We start from the raw sequence: 13373 nt of genomic DNA, 5'->3' as shown, positions 1-13373 counted from the left end.
AGTTACGGCATTGGTAGCGAACGAGTTAATGTATGACACGACTTAACAAATGTACTCAATTGGATGATGCTGGAAATCTGAATCCAAATGGATCCTTCAATGCAGATGAGAACCAGCCCAGAAGAAGGGAGGAGGTGAATAAGAAATAACTTTTTTTTTTTAAGACAATTTCAATTACAAAAGTTATTGCAAGTATGAGATACAATCACAAACCTTCTTGCTTGTTTAAACAGAAAGTCATTGCTTGGAAAACACAGAATAAAAGGCTCTGAACACTTATTTTATAATTTAATAAAATATTACCTAGTACAAGATTGTTTATCAGGACCCCAGACATAGCGATTCCCACAAAACACCTCAGCACCATAAAGATATAAAAATGTGTAACAAATGCCGCTCCAAGACCAAAAGCGAACATCATTAAAATGGAGATTAAAATAACTGGACGTCTCCCAATCCTTTAAAGATTAAAAAAAAAGAAATAATTATTATATTTGTAAGATTTAAGATCAGTGACATAAACATATCTTTACTTACGTATTGCATGCATGAAAATGTGCAGCATTTCTACTTATGCAACTGGTTATTTTTACTTTTTTTTGCCAATTACAGTTTTGTACAGCTATTAATAGATTATATTACTATTTATAGTTTACTTATAGGGGTATTCCCCTCTAAGGCTTAAATGTCCCCTCTGGGGCCTCATCTTTTGGGTGAACAAGCGTCCAGAGGCTCTCATTTGCCAGCTGCACTTTCTGTGCAGTTCAATGGCACAACTCTCACCACTGAAGTCTATAGGAGGTTAAGAAAAAGAAAAAATGCTGTTCCAACTCGCCAATCTGACGTTTAAGTCATTTACACTGTGTTCCAAATTATTATGCAAATTGGATTTAAGTGTCATAAAGATGTAATTTTTTTTGTTTTTCAATGACACTCATGGATGGGATTGTGTCTCAGGGCTCTTTGGATCACTGAACTCAATCTCAAACACCTGTGATAATTAGTTTGCCAGGTGAGTCAGATTAAAGGAAAACTACTTAAGAAGGACGTTCGACATTAAGCAGGCCACAGGTTTCAAGCAATATGGAAAAGAAAAAGAGCTCTGCTGCCAAAAAGCATCAAATAGTGCAATGCCTTGGACAAGGTATGAGATATTTCACAAAAACTTAAGCATGATCATCATAATGTGGAAGAGATTTGTGGCTGAATAGAGCACAGACAGGTCTGTGCAGATAAAGGCGGAATGAGGAAGGTTTCTGCCAGACTAATAGTAAGAGAGCAGCTGCTAAAATGCCATTACAAAGCAGCAAACAAGTATTTGAAGCTGCTGGTGCCTCTGGAGTCCTGCGAACCTCAAGGTGTAGGATCCTCCTGAGGCTTGCAGTTGTGTATAAACCTACTATTCCTCCTCCTCAACCCCCCCCCCCCCCCCCCCCCCCCCCCCAAAACCAGTGCTCACAAGCAGAAATGGTTGCAGTGGGCCCAGACAAAATTGAAGACAAATTTTCAAACAGTCTTCTTTACTGATGAATGACGTGCAACTCTATATGGTCCAGATGGATGGAGTAATGGATGGTTGGTGGATGGCCATCATGTCCCAACAAGGCTGCGATAACAGCATGCAGGAGGCGGAGTCTTGTTTTGGGCCAAAATCATGGCGAGGTTGCTCATAAGACACTTTAGTATCTCTGAAGGTATGAAAATGACCTCGGCAAAGTATATTGAGTTTCTGACTGACCACTTTCTTCCATGGTACAAAAAGAAAAACTGTGCCTTCCATAGCAAATTCATCTTCATGCATGACAATGCACGATCTCATGCTTCAAAGAATACCTTCTCTTGGCTGCTATGGGTATAAAATGAGAGAAACTCATGATGTGGCTACCATCCTCCCCTGACCTCATCCTCCCTTGTATCCAACTTTCCAAAACCTCACAAGTTTAATGGATGCAAGAATTGTGAAGGTGATATCAAAGAAGGGGTTCTACGTTAACATTTAACATGGCCTGGTAAGATGTTTTTGATTGGAATAGCTTTTGATTCCAGTAAATATGACCTCTTAATGCTGCAAATTCAACAAATGGCCATTTTTAGGTTGATGACTGTCATTTTGTCATTTGCATCGACCATTTAGGAATATGAGAGAAAAATATAATTTGCATAATAATTTGGAACGTAGTGTAGCTGAGGGTACCCTATCAATAACATAATATTTAAAACTGTTTTTTTTTTTCTAAAAGTAATAAAAGAGCAGTACATTTGGACATTTGAGTGGGGATTGAGGCCCATTTGAGCTCTATGATTGCAGTGTCCACCTCTGCTCATGTCTCATACCAGCATGGAAACTGTAAGGCACAATACACACTGGTAAAAGCAACTCAATGGTTCTAAAACTGGTCAAAAACATGAGATAGAAGTCATACAAACAACTGGCTGCTATCTTCCCTGACTCCTACATTGATATATCCTTTTTGTCTTGCTTAGTATAAACTTTATTTTTATTATAGTGTCATAAAATGCTTTACTTATTATTTAGCCTCATTGCCACACAAAGCTCTCACTGCAGACACGTACCACACACACAGCTCACACTGTGCCACACAGGCTGCTCACATGGTTGAATCATGCTGCACACACATGGCTTACACAGTAAAAACATGCCACACAAGCTGCTCACATGGTGGACATATGCTGCGCATACATGGATAACACAGTGGACACATGTCAGACATGCAGCTCACACTGTGGACACGTGCCACACATGCAGCTTATACTGTAGATACATCCTACACACGCAGATCACATTTTGGACACACCCACACATGTTACACACACTACTCTCACTGTGGACACATGCTGCACACACATAGTTAACAGTGGACACATATCAGACATGTAGCTCACACTGTGGACACGTGTAACACACAGCTCACACTGTGGACACGTGTAACACACAGCTCACACTGTGGACACGTGTAACACACAGCTCACACTGTGGACACATGCTGCACACACAACTCACACTATGGCCACCAAAGTTGCTCACACAGTGGACTCATGCTGCACACATATAGCTCACATGGTAGACACCTGCTGCACACATATACGGTAGCTCACACTGTAAACACATGTGCAGTATGCCAGACCTTGCAGGGGAATTATGTGTGAGGTCACGGTGTGAGCAATAGGTGGGCCGAGGTAAATACAGTTCTGGTTACTCACGGCTATGTTGTCCCTGGGCAGGCTAGCATAAGTGAAAAGGAAAATGGCACAAGGATTCTCTGGGGCACACTGTGGTGTAAGGGACACTGGCCAGATGGTGGCTTGAGGTGCCCTTGGTTGTCTCTATTAATGTGCCAGTGGCAAGGTCCCTTGTAGTCGTGACGCGACTTACTGTAGTCGTGATTTACTATAGTGTTAATAGAGGAACTGAGTCTGAGGCAAGCAGGATGGAATTCGAGGTGGAACTTTACTGAAGATGACTTTGGATAACAGTTCATCCAATGCATTTAACAGTCTCAGCACAGAGATATACTGCTGCAAGTCCTCTACTGACAGGTGTAACTGTCCCTCGCTAGATATTATGCAGCGTACTCAAGTTAGGTTTAGAAATGTTCCTGGGTGTTGTAGTGCAATAGACACTAACCTGAGACGGCTGACTCTCTGCAAGGGCAGGTGATGATGAAAAATGTTCGTGACGCCAGTGCCAATTAAACGGTGGCACGCCGTTTGCTGATAGCAGGAATAACTGAGGAACCACGTGATGTTAAAGCAGAACTCAAACTTTAGTAGTCATCATATAGGGACATTAACGGAAACGCAGTTCCTTTGCAGACAGTTGATTTTCAATACAGTTGATGCAGGCAATATATGTATAGCAAGGTGACTTCAGAGTGTTAAACACAGGATTTGTAGTACAGGCGGCTTGCACTCTATTCCTGACTGATCCTGGAACATAGAAACTCTTCTCCAAGGCCCAATACCCTAGCTCTGGCGTATATCCTTGGTTTTATCTTTATCAAGTACCTCCTCTGTTGTCTTGAGTACCTCTTGCTTTTCTGAGCTTTGCCTCTGTCTCTCTCTCAGCTTCCTCAGGCTCTTTAATTGAGGGGTTCCTGCTTCTGCATAGGTGAACTCAGGAAGGGAACCTTCTCTTTGAATCTGGAACCCGGTTACAGGGACTGCAATACCCTCTCCTGGTCTGCAGGCTTCCGGCCTGGACTTGACTCAGACATAGTCTGATCTCTAACTCAGTCTAAAGTCTCCTTCAACTACCCCTCCTTTCCCTGACTGGGCCTTATATAAACTAGGGCTCCCTAGCTCCCTCTAGTGACTCAGAGCTGGAATGACACCCCTAGCAGGCCTGTACATGCAAGTTTCACAGTAACAGGGAAATACATAGCATTACAGTTTATAAAGATGACTTATACCAACTTCCCCATAAATAAGGGGGGGAACGACAGCACACAAGTGACCCTCCTGTAGTGACGGGCATTACAGTCCCCGTACACTACAATTAGATAAGGAGATTGTAGCCTTATTGGTAGTGGAATTCAGGAATGGTCCTGGTTCAGGCTTGTGAAGTCGCCAAAGGGTAAGCTACCCTTCACAGTGGAGTCCAAAGGTCCTAAGGCACTCAGAAGATGTGTCCAATAACCCTTTGGGGGTCTCCTTTCGGTAGTAGTCTCTGAATGAATAAAGTACTTCAGCTCTGGGCTGAGATATAGCTGAGGGATGTAGATAACAGGCTGCATACACCTCTAGACTGTGCTCAACTGCCACTCTAGTCTCAACAGGAAGTTGTCTGCAAACTAGACTTCACTGGCTAGGCCTGAGCTGGACTATATATATGGGAGGTGTTATCTCCCCCTAGTGGTAAGCTCAATGTAATTGAATGCTAGTACACCTGTTAGCAGGGATGATACATAAGGACATATTGCAGCTTAACAGGCTATATAAAAGGCATATAAAGTACAATACAACAACTTTGCAGTACCCACGAGGGTAGTGGGATGCTGCATATGCTGCACACATATAGCTAACACAGTGGGCACATGTCACACATGCAGTTCATACTGTGGACACATTCTGCACAGACAGGCAGCTCACACTGTGGACACATGCTGAACATATGCGTTGTGCCGCCCCCCAGGGCTGATCATGTCCCAGGTTTTTAGGAATGCCGAGTGGTGATGCAGCCTTATTAGTTTGGTGTGTCACTGTGCTCCTACCTGGATACCGCCGCTCCCCAGAGTTAGGCTCTGTAGAAATAAAGGGAAGGGGGAAGATGGTGGAGTAAGTGTCCAGACTTGGTAAAAGTTCAACAGGCAGTGTCAGACTAGGGTGCCTAGGGCCAGTGGCATACCTACCATATAGGCAGACCACGCAGCTGCTATGGGGCCCGTGGTATGGGGGGCCCGGACCGCATGGAAGGCCCCGCCCCCTACATCTGCAGACAGTTTATCGGGCATTGAGGCACACCCACTTGTCCTCCATTCAGACCTGGCCGGGCCCTGCTTGCTTCCCCTATTCTTAGTCAGGGTCCCCCTCCGAACCTCCCCCCCCCCATTCTGTACACAATAGAGCACACGCCACTGATGTCCCGACCCTCAGTGTCAGACTCAAGCAGACAGAACTTCACAGGCCACGCCTACCTCCATAAAGCCACACCCCGCCCGTGAAGCCCCCCTCATCAACAGCCGGGGGGGAAATACTGCAGCAGAAAAGAAACTGAGGTAGGAAACTAGCTGTCTGCCACCTCCCTCTATCCTGCTGTTATCTATTATCTCCCTCTGAACCTCTCTTGTATGCCCCTCTACTACTCTCCCCACAGAATAGCTGCAACCATCTGTGGCCTCCAGCCACTATCATCTTCTATGTTCCCTGAAGTCCCCAGAGACTCCTTGCCACCTTCTGTGACCCAAAGAACCTGTACCAGTTTCTGTGCCCCCTTCTCATAAAAGAGCCCCTGCCACCTTTTGTATTCCTTGTCACCACCACCCACTCACAAAGCCCATGGAACCCTCTGTCCTCCAATCTCTTTCTGTCCACCCATCAGTAACTCAGCCCCTATCACCTATTGGACTTGATGTGCCCAATCCCTTAGCACAAAGCCCTTGTCAACTTCTGCCCCCTGATCTATCAGAGTCCATGCCACCTGCTTCTTTCCCCTTTCATATAAAAGAGCCCATGCCAGCTGCTGCTAACCTCCCTCTAATAACAGATCTTCTCCATCTCCTTTTGTCTTTTATGTTCACTCCCCTCATAGAGCCTCTAGCAGCTTCTAATCTCCCACCCACTGCAGTGTTCCTGACATCTGCCCCCTCTAAGGCTCCATTCACACGTCCGTGAAATGGGTCCGCATCCGTTCCGCAATATCCGGAATGGGTGCGGACCCATTCATTCTCAATGGGGCAGGAATGGATGCGGAGAGCACAGTGTGCTCTCCACATCTGCATTTTCGGAGCGTGGACCCGATCTTCCGGTCCGCAGCTCCGGAAAAAAATAGAGCATGTCCTATTCTTGTCCGTAATTGCGGACAAGAATAGGCATTTCTATGGGGGTACCGGCCGGGTGCATTGCGGATCCGAAATACACTACGGACATGTAAATGGACCCTTACAGTGCCTAGTGGCACTGACTCTGTGGCAATTATGGGACAAAACATTGCAACCTGTCTCACTGTGTACAAGATATGGTGGCTTTATCTGTGTACATTGTATAAGGGTCCATTCAGACGTCCGTTGAATGGGTCCGGATCCGTTCAACAATTATGTGGAACGGGTGCAGACCCATTTATTTTCAATGGGGCCAGAAAAGATGCGGACAGCACACAGTGTGCTGTCCGCATCCGCATTTCCGGTCCACTGCCCCGAATTTCAGGCCCGCGGCTCCAGAAAAAAATAGAGCATGTCCTATTCTTGTCCACAGCTGCGGACAAGAATAGGAATGATCTATTAAGTGCCGGCGATGTGCGGCGTCAGTGTTTTGCGGACCGCAAAACACTATGGACGTCTGAATGGAACCTTAACAGGATTATTTATCTGTATAGCATATTATGTTATTATTTGTGCATAGTGTATGGGAGAAGCACTATATGGTGGAGTTACTGCTGTGTGCAAGGTTTAACAACATTATTGGTGTGTAACGTGTAATAGATCATAGTTTTTGTGTATAACGTATGATGTTCACGTTTTTATTTCTTGCACGTTATGATAGCAATATCAACTTATACTCAAGTCATTATTCATGATAAATGGCAATTTTTTTCTCATGGTAAACTAAGCATCAGCAGAAAGGAGTTAAGGAGGTTATCCAAACCCTATAATGCCCCCCAAAATGCCAGGGCACCTCATACAGCAGGTAATACTTAACCCGCTCCCGGCACCCGCATCACTGATGCCCACACGGCCGCCACTGCATCCCCCTCGTCACATGAATGAAAACATCAGGAGACGTGGGGGGCAGTCAATAGCAGGCCACGATGGGAACGAACCTCCTTAGCATCACGGGTGACGCTAGGGAGGCTCATTTCCTTCACGGCCTGCTGTTGGCTGCCCCAAGCATATGTATTACCTGTATGTGGTGGCCAGGCATTTGGGGGGGAATAATAGGTGTTAGATAACCCTTTTAACAGTTAGGATACCAGAGGAGGTTTTTTCATTTTTGCATTTTAATTTTTCTTCCCTATCTTCCTTGAGCCATGACTTTTTTATTTTTCCGGTCACATATCCATATGAGGGCTTATTTTTTGCAGGACAAGTTGTACTTTCTAATGCCAGCCTTTAATATGGCATACAATGTAGTGGAATTGGGAAAAAAAACGCAATTTCTCTACTATTTTACAGGTTTTGTTCCCTTTGCGAAGAAACTGACCTGTGCCTTTTATTCTCTGGGTCAGTGGGAATTCAATGGGGGTGTGACAGGGGAGGAGCCAGGACAGGTGGTGGGGTGGATAGTAGGCAGAGTTAGGGGGCCCAAATCAGATTTTTGCTATGGGGCCCAATGATTTCTATGTACACCCCTGCCTAGGGCCCACCAGTAAAATGTATTTTAGGGACCCACCGTACGTATACATTCAAATATTACCTGCTCACACAGCAGCAAGATGCTACGAGATGACTAAATATGGGGGTCCCTGTAGCAAATTTGACAAGGTAGGTCCTGGGGAAAAGAGGATACTGGCTAGCTTTCCTCTATACCTAGAAGTCATCTCAGCTATCTGATCATGTCTATAATAATAAACTAGGGAATTTCTTTAATAATCTATCAAGTTTTTTTATATGAACATAGGCTGGCTGAGGTGCTGTACATTGAATATATGTATGTAGTGCAATAAGTCTACTGTGTTATGTGCCACTTGTGCAGAGGGTGGGAGACTAGGGGCCCACCTTGCTCAGGGGCTCGCCAATGGATTCACCTGTACCCCTGTGGGTCAGTCCGAGCCTGAGTCAGGGTTCTTTGCAAGCCGATTCCCTTGGGAGACTCCAGCTGCAGAAGGGGGGAGATCCCCTTACTGCGAGATGTCTGCTCTCCTTCCAATTCTCAGCTTCACTCTCGACTAGACTAACTATAGCTTCATGCAACCCCTCCCTTGGTAGCCCACTTATTACCAAAAGAGGGAGAACGGAATGGTAAATTCTGTTCTATCTAAAGATACTCTCTGCCAGATACACTGCCACCTGCTGGACAACCAGGCACATCTCATGTAATAATAGTTGCATAAAAATACTATAAAGGCACAATATCAAAGGACCTAGAAATATATGCACAGATGACATTATTTATTAGCCATTAGAGACAGTAGCAGGGTGTAGGAAAGGGAGTGTCCGCTCTGGGGTACTACACATACATAGCTCACACTATAGCCCCACACGTTGCTCACACAGTGGACTCATGCTGCACACATGCCACACATGCAGCTCATACTGTGGGACATGCTGCACACACTTAGCTAACACAATGGACAATGCCATACACAAAGCTGACACAGTGAACACATGCTGCACATGTAACTTCCAGCTCGGAAGCGGTCTTACATTTAGACTGGCGCTGGATGCGCCCGAGTTATGTAGAGTCCGGCGCCTCTTCATAACTTCGGCAGATCCACCGCCAGATACAGGGGTTATTAAGACTGGATCTGGTCTTAATAAATTACCCCTTTATTTCTGTTTCTCAGTTTCACTTTGGACATTGCTGCTGAGACAGTGAGTTGCTAAGAGGGAATTTAGCTGTCCATTAGTGACATGGCACATGGGAGTCCTTGGCAAAGTCTATCAATCTTGTATTATATAGATACCGAAATTGACCTAAATTATTGGGATCTATTGTCTTTTGAAAAATGAAGTATTGTCATCATCTGTTTCATGCACTTATTATACATTCCTTCTTACCTGTCTGCTAAGTGACCGAAAAAAAGAGATCCAATCAGGAGACCAAGCATATAAATGGATTGACATATGTCATTCTGCTCTTTCCTGTGACATACCAGGTCAAACTTGAAATAAAGCAAATACCAAAATAAATATTATGATTGTAATAATCGCTGAAAAAATTTACACATTTTACTCTTAGTAGTAGTGTCCTTATTAGTATTATGTTAGTGTGAGAAACCTTTGCAGGGCATGGATAGACAAGCATTCAGCCAATGACTGCTTCCCTGAGCCTCCTACTTTCTTCAGCAGCGTAACTGATGTACAGTAGAAGGGCGCTCCTCTTCCTGCATCGCTACCTTTCTCAGGTCCCCCATTCATAGTGATATCCAGGAGGATCGGACAATACTTGTTTTGGTTCTTGCAGTTACATCAGGCAGACATTGCTCATGATCCTACAGGGAAGTAAGACTTATACACAGCAGAGGGCAGTACATGACTTAGGCTGGGGCTACACTGTGATCGTAGCTGTGTCGCAGTGCAGCATTAGAAATGGGAGTCTTAACATGACTCTCAAGTTGCAGAATTGGAAAAAATCTAAATCCAGCAGGATTGAATTTATCTGTGATTCTGGGGTGACAGTGGGGCCAAATTCAGTTCAGTGGCTGCTCTGCTACACAGATATCTCTGGTTGCACGGCAGGAGTCTTGACCAAAATCCCTGTGTAGCCCCACTCCTAAACAAGTTATCAGAGCCAAATCAAGGTTGGTGTGGCCTTCTGCCTAGCAAAAGTGTAATTTAAAAATTAGATAAAAATTGCCAGTTCCACTGAAGTCAATGGGACCTGTCAACAATTCAGTATGTATGTATGTCTACTATTATTGGAAATAAGCATTGGTATGTTGGATTTTAACATCCCTAATCCTTTTTGCAAACAGGAGATATAAGACCCCTATTGTAATAAATGTGCCTGCTCAGCCATTGGATTTCTTCGAGTTATCATTACAAACAGAACAATGACAGTCTGACAACCACTAATACATACTGTATAAGAAAAAGCAGCGTAAACACCTCTGAGAATGCTATATTGTTGGAGGTACTAGGAATGGAGTGGACTGGATGGTGAAAGCTCCAAAGTACTAGCCTCTGGACAAATGCTCCTTTTGCCCTTCTTGTTACTAATATCTAAGAGCCTAGAAGGGCAAGTGCCATATTGTATCACTGTATACTGAAACACACATAAACATACAGTGCTCAGGAGATGATCAGAAATCTTGCATCGGTATCACAAACCCTGAAAATAGCACATGAAAAAAAAGATACCTGACAAAAATACATGGTAATGTCCATAAAAATTTAAGAACAGAAGGAAGAGTACATTAAAAATATTTGGCATACATTCTGCTTCAATGATGCCTATGGGTTGCAATGTAGCCAAATTAAAAATCCCAAAAGATTCATGGCTATTAAGAATTTTCAATCTGTTGGGGCTATTTTCAAGAACTTGTTCAAGAATAACCAAACTGAGAGCGAAAGGGTCTCTATTGTGTTTAAGATCAAAGGGGGTCATTTATTACTAGATATATGCCAATTTTTGGCATGTATCTGTCGCATATTTGGTCACAAAGGGGATTTGTGGCCAAATCTTCCAATTAAAATGATCTAATTGTACTCCAGCAAGGGAGCTTGCATAGATTTAGGCTGGCACCTCTACATAACTTAGGCGCATCATGCATCAGCTCAAAGGGTATTAAGACCAGCGTCTAAAACGCTGGTCTTAATAAATGGTCCTTAAAGTGTCTGAATATATTGGGGGAGATATATCAAGACTGGCAGATCCATCCGCCAGTCTTGATCTCCCTGCACTGGTGTGAGATGCCCGTGATTTGTTTTAAGAGGCAGAAGTCTCTCAATAAATCAGGCGCATTTCTGCCCTTCTGTGCGCCAGAAGGTGAAGTCTATGCCAGCTACAGGCTGACATAGACTTCAGCTATAAATTCCGCCTATAACTTTCCTTCTGGCAAAAATTATAGTAAATGCTGCGGGTGGCGCAAAACCACGCCCCTTTTTCTTGAAGCTTCGGGAAAGTGCTAAAAGGCTCAAAAAGACGCATATTATGGTGCACAGATGCAGTGCGCCTGAATGTGCTTTTTTTTTTTTTACGCCACAATTGTGGTGTATAGGGCTTGATAAATGTCCCCCATTGTGTTTTGTGTTATCATTTAATATGTTATACCTGTATTCTGTATTCAGCCTGTTCCTCATACTTTGGGTGGTTTAAAAGGCACTAGTTATTTTTTAACCCATCATAGCAATCTTTTTGATGTTCAGACCCATTTTTACTACAGTGTCCATTTACTCTCATCCGACAGTGTTTTCACTTTTTTAGGGACAGGTTTACTAACAGGTGGGGGACTCGATTCATCTGAAATTATGTCAGTCTCTTACTGGGGCATTTTGAGTCCCTCTACATATCGTAGTCCACTTCCCGCTTCAAGTATATATAATTTTACAAACGTTTCATGGACAACTTTTTCATTTGGAAAGGTTTTGAGACACATGCCCAATCCTTTGGGACTTAACAAAGAATGGGGCCTGAAGTTTTCGATAGAAGATTCAGAGCATGAGACTGAATTCCTGAATCTCACGAAAATAGTATTGCCACCAAAACCCAATTTAATTCAGTGGACTGCAATAGCTACTTTCAATTTCACACTGGGCACCTGCCGGGCTGGCTCAGAAATGTCCCCTTCAGACAATACCAATGGATACACAGAAACTGTACCACTAATCAGGATTTTTTAGAGCGATACAAAATTATACAAAATCACTTTAGGCCCCTTTTACACGAGTTTTCCACGCGGGTGCAATACGTGAAGTGTACGCATAGCACCCACACTGAATTTTGACCTGTTCATTTCAATGGGGTATTTTACAGTAGATAATAAGCAGGTGGCTCACTCTGGTTTATCACGATTGGTGCACAGGTTTGGAGAAACACCCCTAGTTCTGATTGGTATAGATATATATTGGATAGAACCGGCACTCAAAACAATAGGAATTCACGTGGGACTGAAATAAAAGTGTTTAAGAATTTATTAAACAGTATACACTAGGTTAAAATATATATACACTGCGTGCAGAATTATTAGGCAAAAGAGTATTTTGACCACATCATCCTCTTTATGCATGTTGTCTTACTCCAAGCTGTATAGGCTCGAAAGCCTACTACCAATTAAGCATATTAGGTGATGTGCATCTCTGTAATGAGAAGGGGTGTGGTCTAATGACATCAACACCCTATATTAGGTGTGCATAATTATTAGGCAACTTCCTTTCCTTTGGCAAAATGGGTCAAAAGAAGGACTTGACAGGCTCAGAAAAGTCAAAAATAGTGAGATATCTTGCAGAGGGATGCAGCACTCTTAAAATTGCAAAGCTTCTGAAGCGTGATCATCGAACAATCAAGCGTTTCATTCAAAATAGTCAACAGGGTCGCAAGAAGCGTGTGGAAAAACCAAGGCGCAAAATAACTGCCCATGAACTGAGAAAAGTCAAGCGTGCAGCTGCCAAGATGCCACTTGCCACCAGTTTGGCCATATTTCAGAGCTGCAACATCACTGGAGTGCCCAAAAGCACAAGGTGTGCAATACTCAGAGACATGGCCAAGGTAAGAAAGGCTGAAAGATGACCACCACTGAACAAGACACACAAGCTGAAACGTCAAGACTGGGCCAAGAAATATCTCAAGACTGATTTTTCTAAGGTTTTATGGACTGATGAAATGAGAGTGAGTCTTGATGGGCCAGATAGATGGGCCCGTGGCTGGATTGGTAAAGGGCAGAGAGCTCCAGTCCGACTCAGACGCCAGCAAGGTGGAGGTGGAGTACTGGTTTGGGCTGGTATCATCAAAGATGAGCTTGTGGGGCCTTTTCGGGTTGAGGATGGAGTCAAGCTCAACTCCCAGTCCTACTGCCAGTTTCTGGAAGACACCTTCTTCAA

At 43.9% G+C, this 13373-nt stretch overlaps 1 protein-coding gene across 2 annotated transcripts in view; it reads right to left on the bottom strand.

The window, feature by feature from the left end:
• LOC121002340 (solute carrier family 22 member 13-like) overlaps positions 1-13373 on the bottom strand; it is a 48095-nt gene that overhangs the window by 21202 nt on the left and 13520 nt on the right. For both annotated transcript variants that reach the window (XM_040433780.1, XM_040433781.1), the window contains exons 2-3: positions 9393-9496; positions 304-458 (exon numbers count right to left, since the gene is read on the bottom strand). In XM_040433780.1, coding sequence (XP_040289714.1) covers positions 304-458; positions 9393-9496 — 259 coding nt within the window. The remainder of the gene's footprint in view (positions 1-303; positions 459-9392; positions 9497-13373) is intronic.

This window comes from Bufo bufo, chromosome 5 (genome assembly GCF_905171765.1).
Source record: "Bufo bufo chromosome 5, aBufBuf1.1, whole genome shotgun sequence".
Lineage (NCBI taxonomy): Eukaryota > Metazoa > Chordata > Amphibia > Anura > Bufonidae > Bufo > Bufo bufo.
Note: the sequence above shows the minus strand (reverse complement) of the source record. Positions and strands in the feature narration are given on the sequence as shown.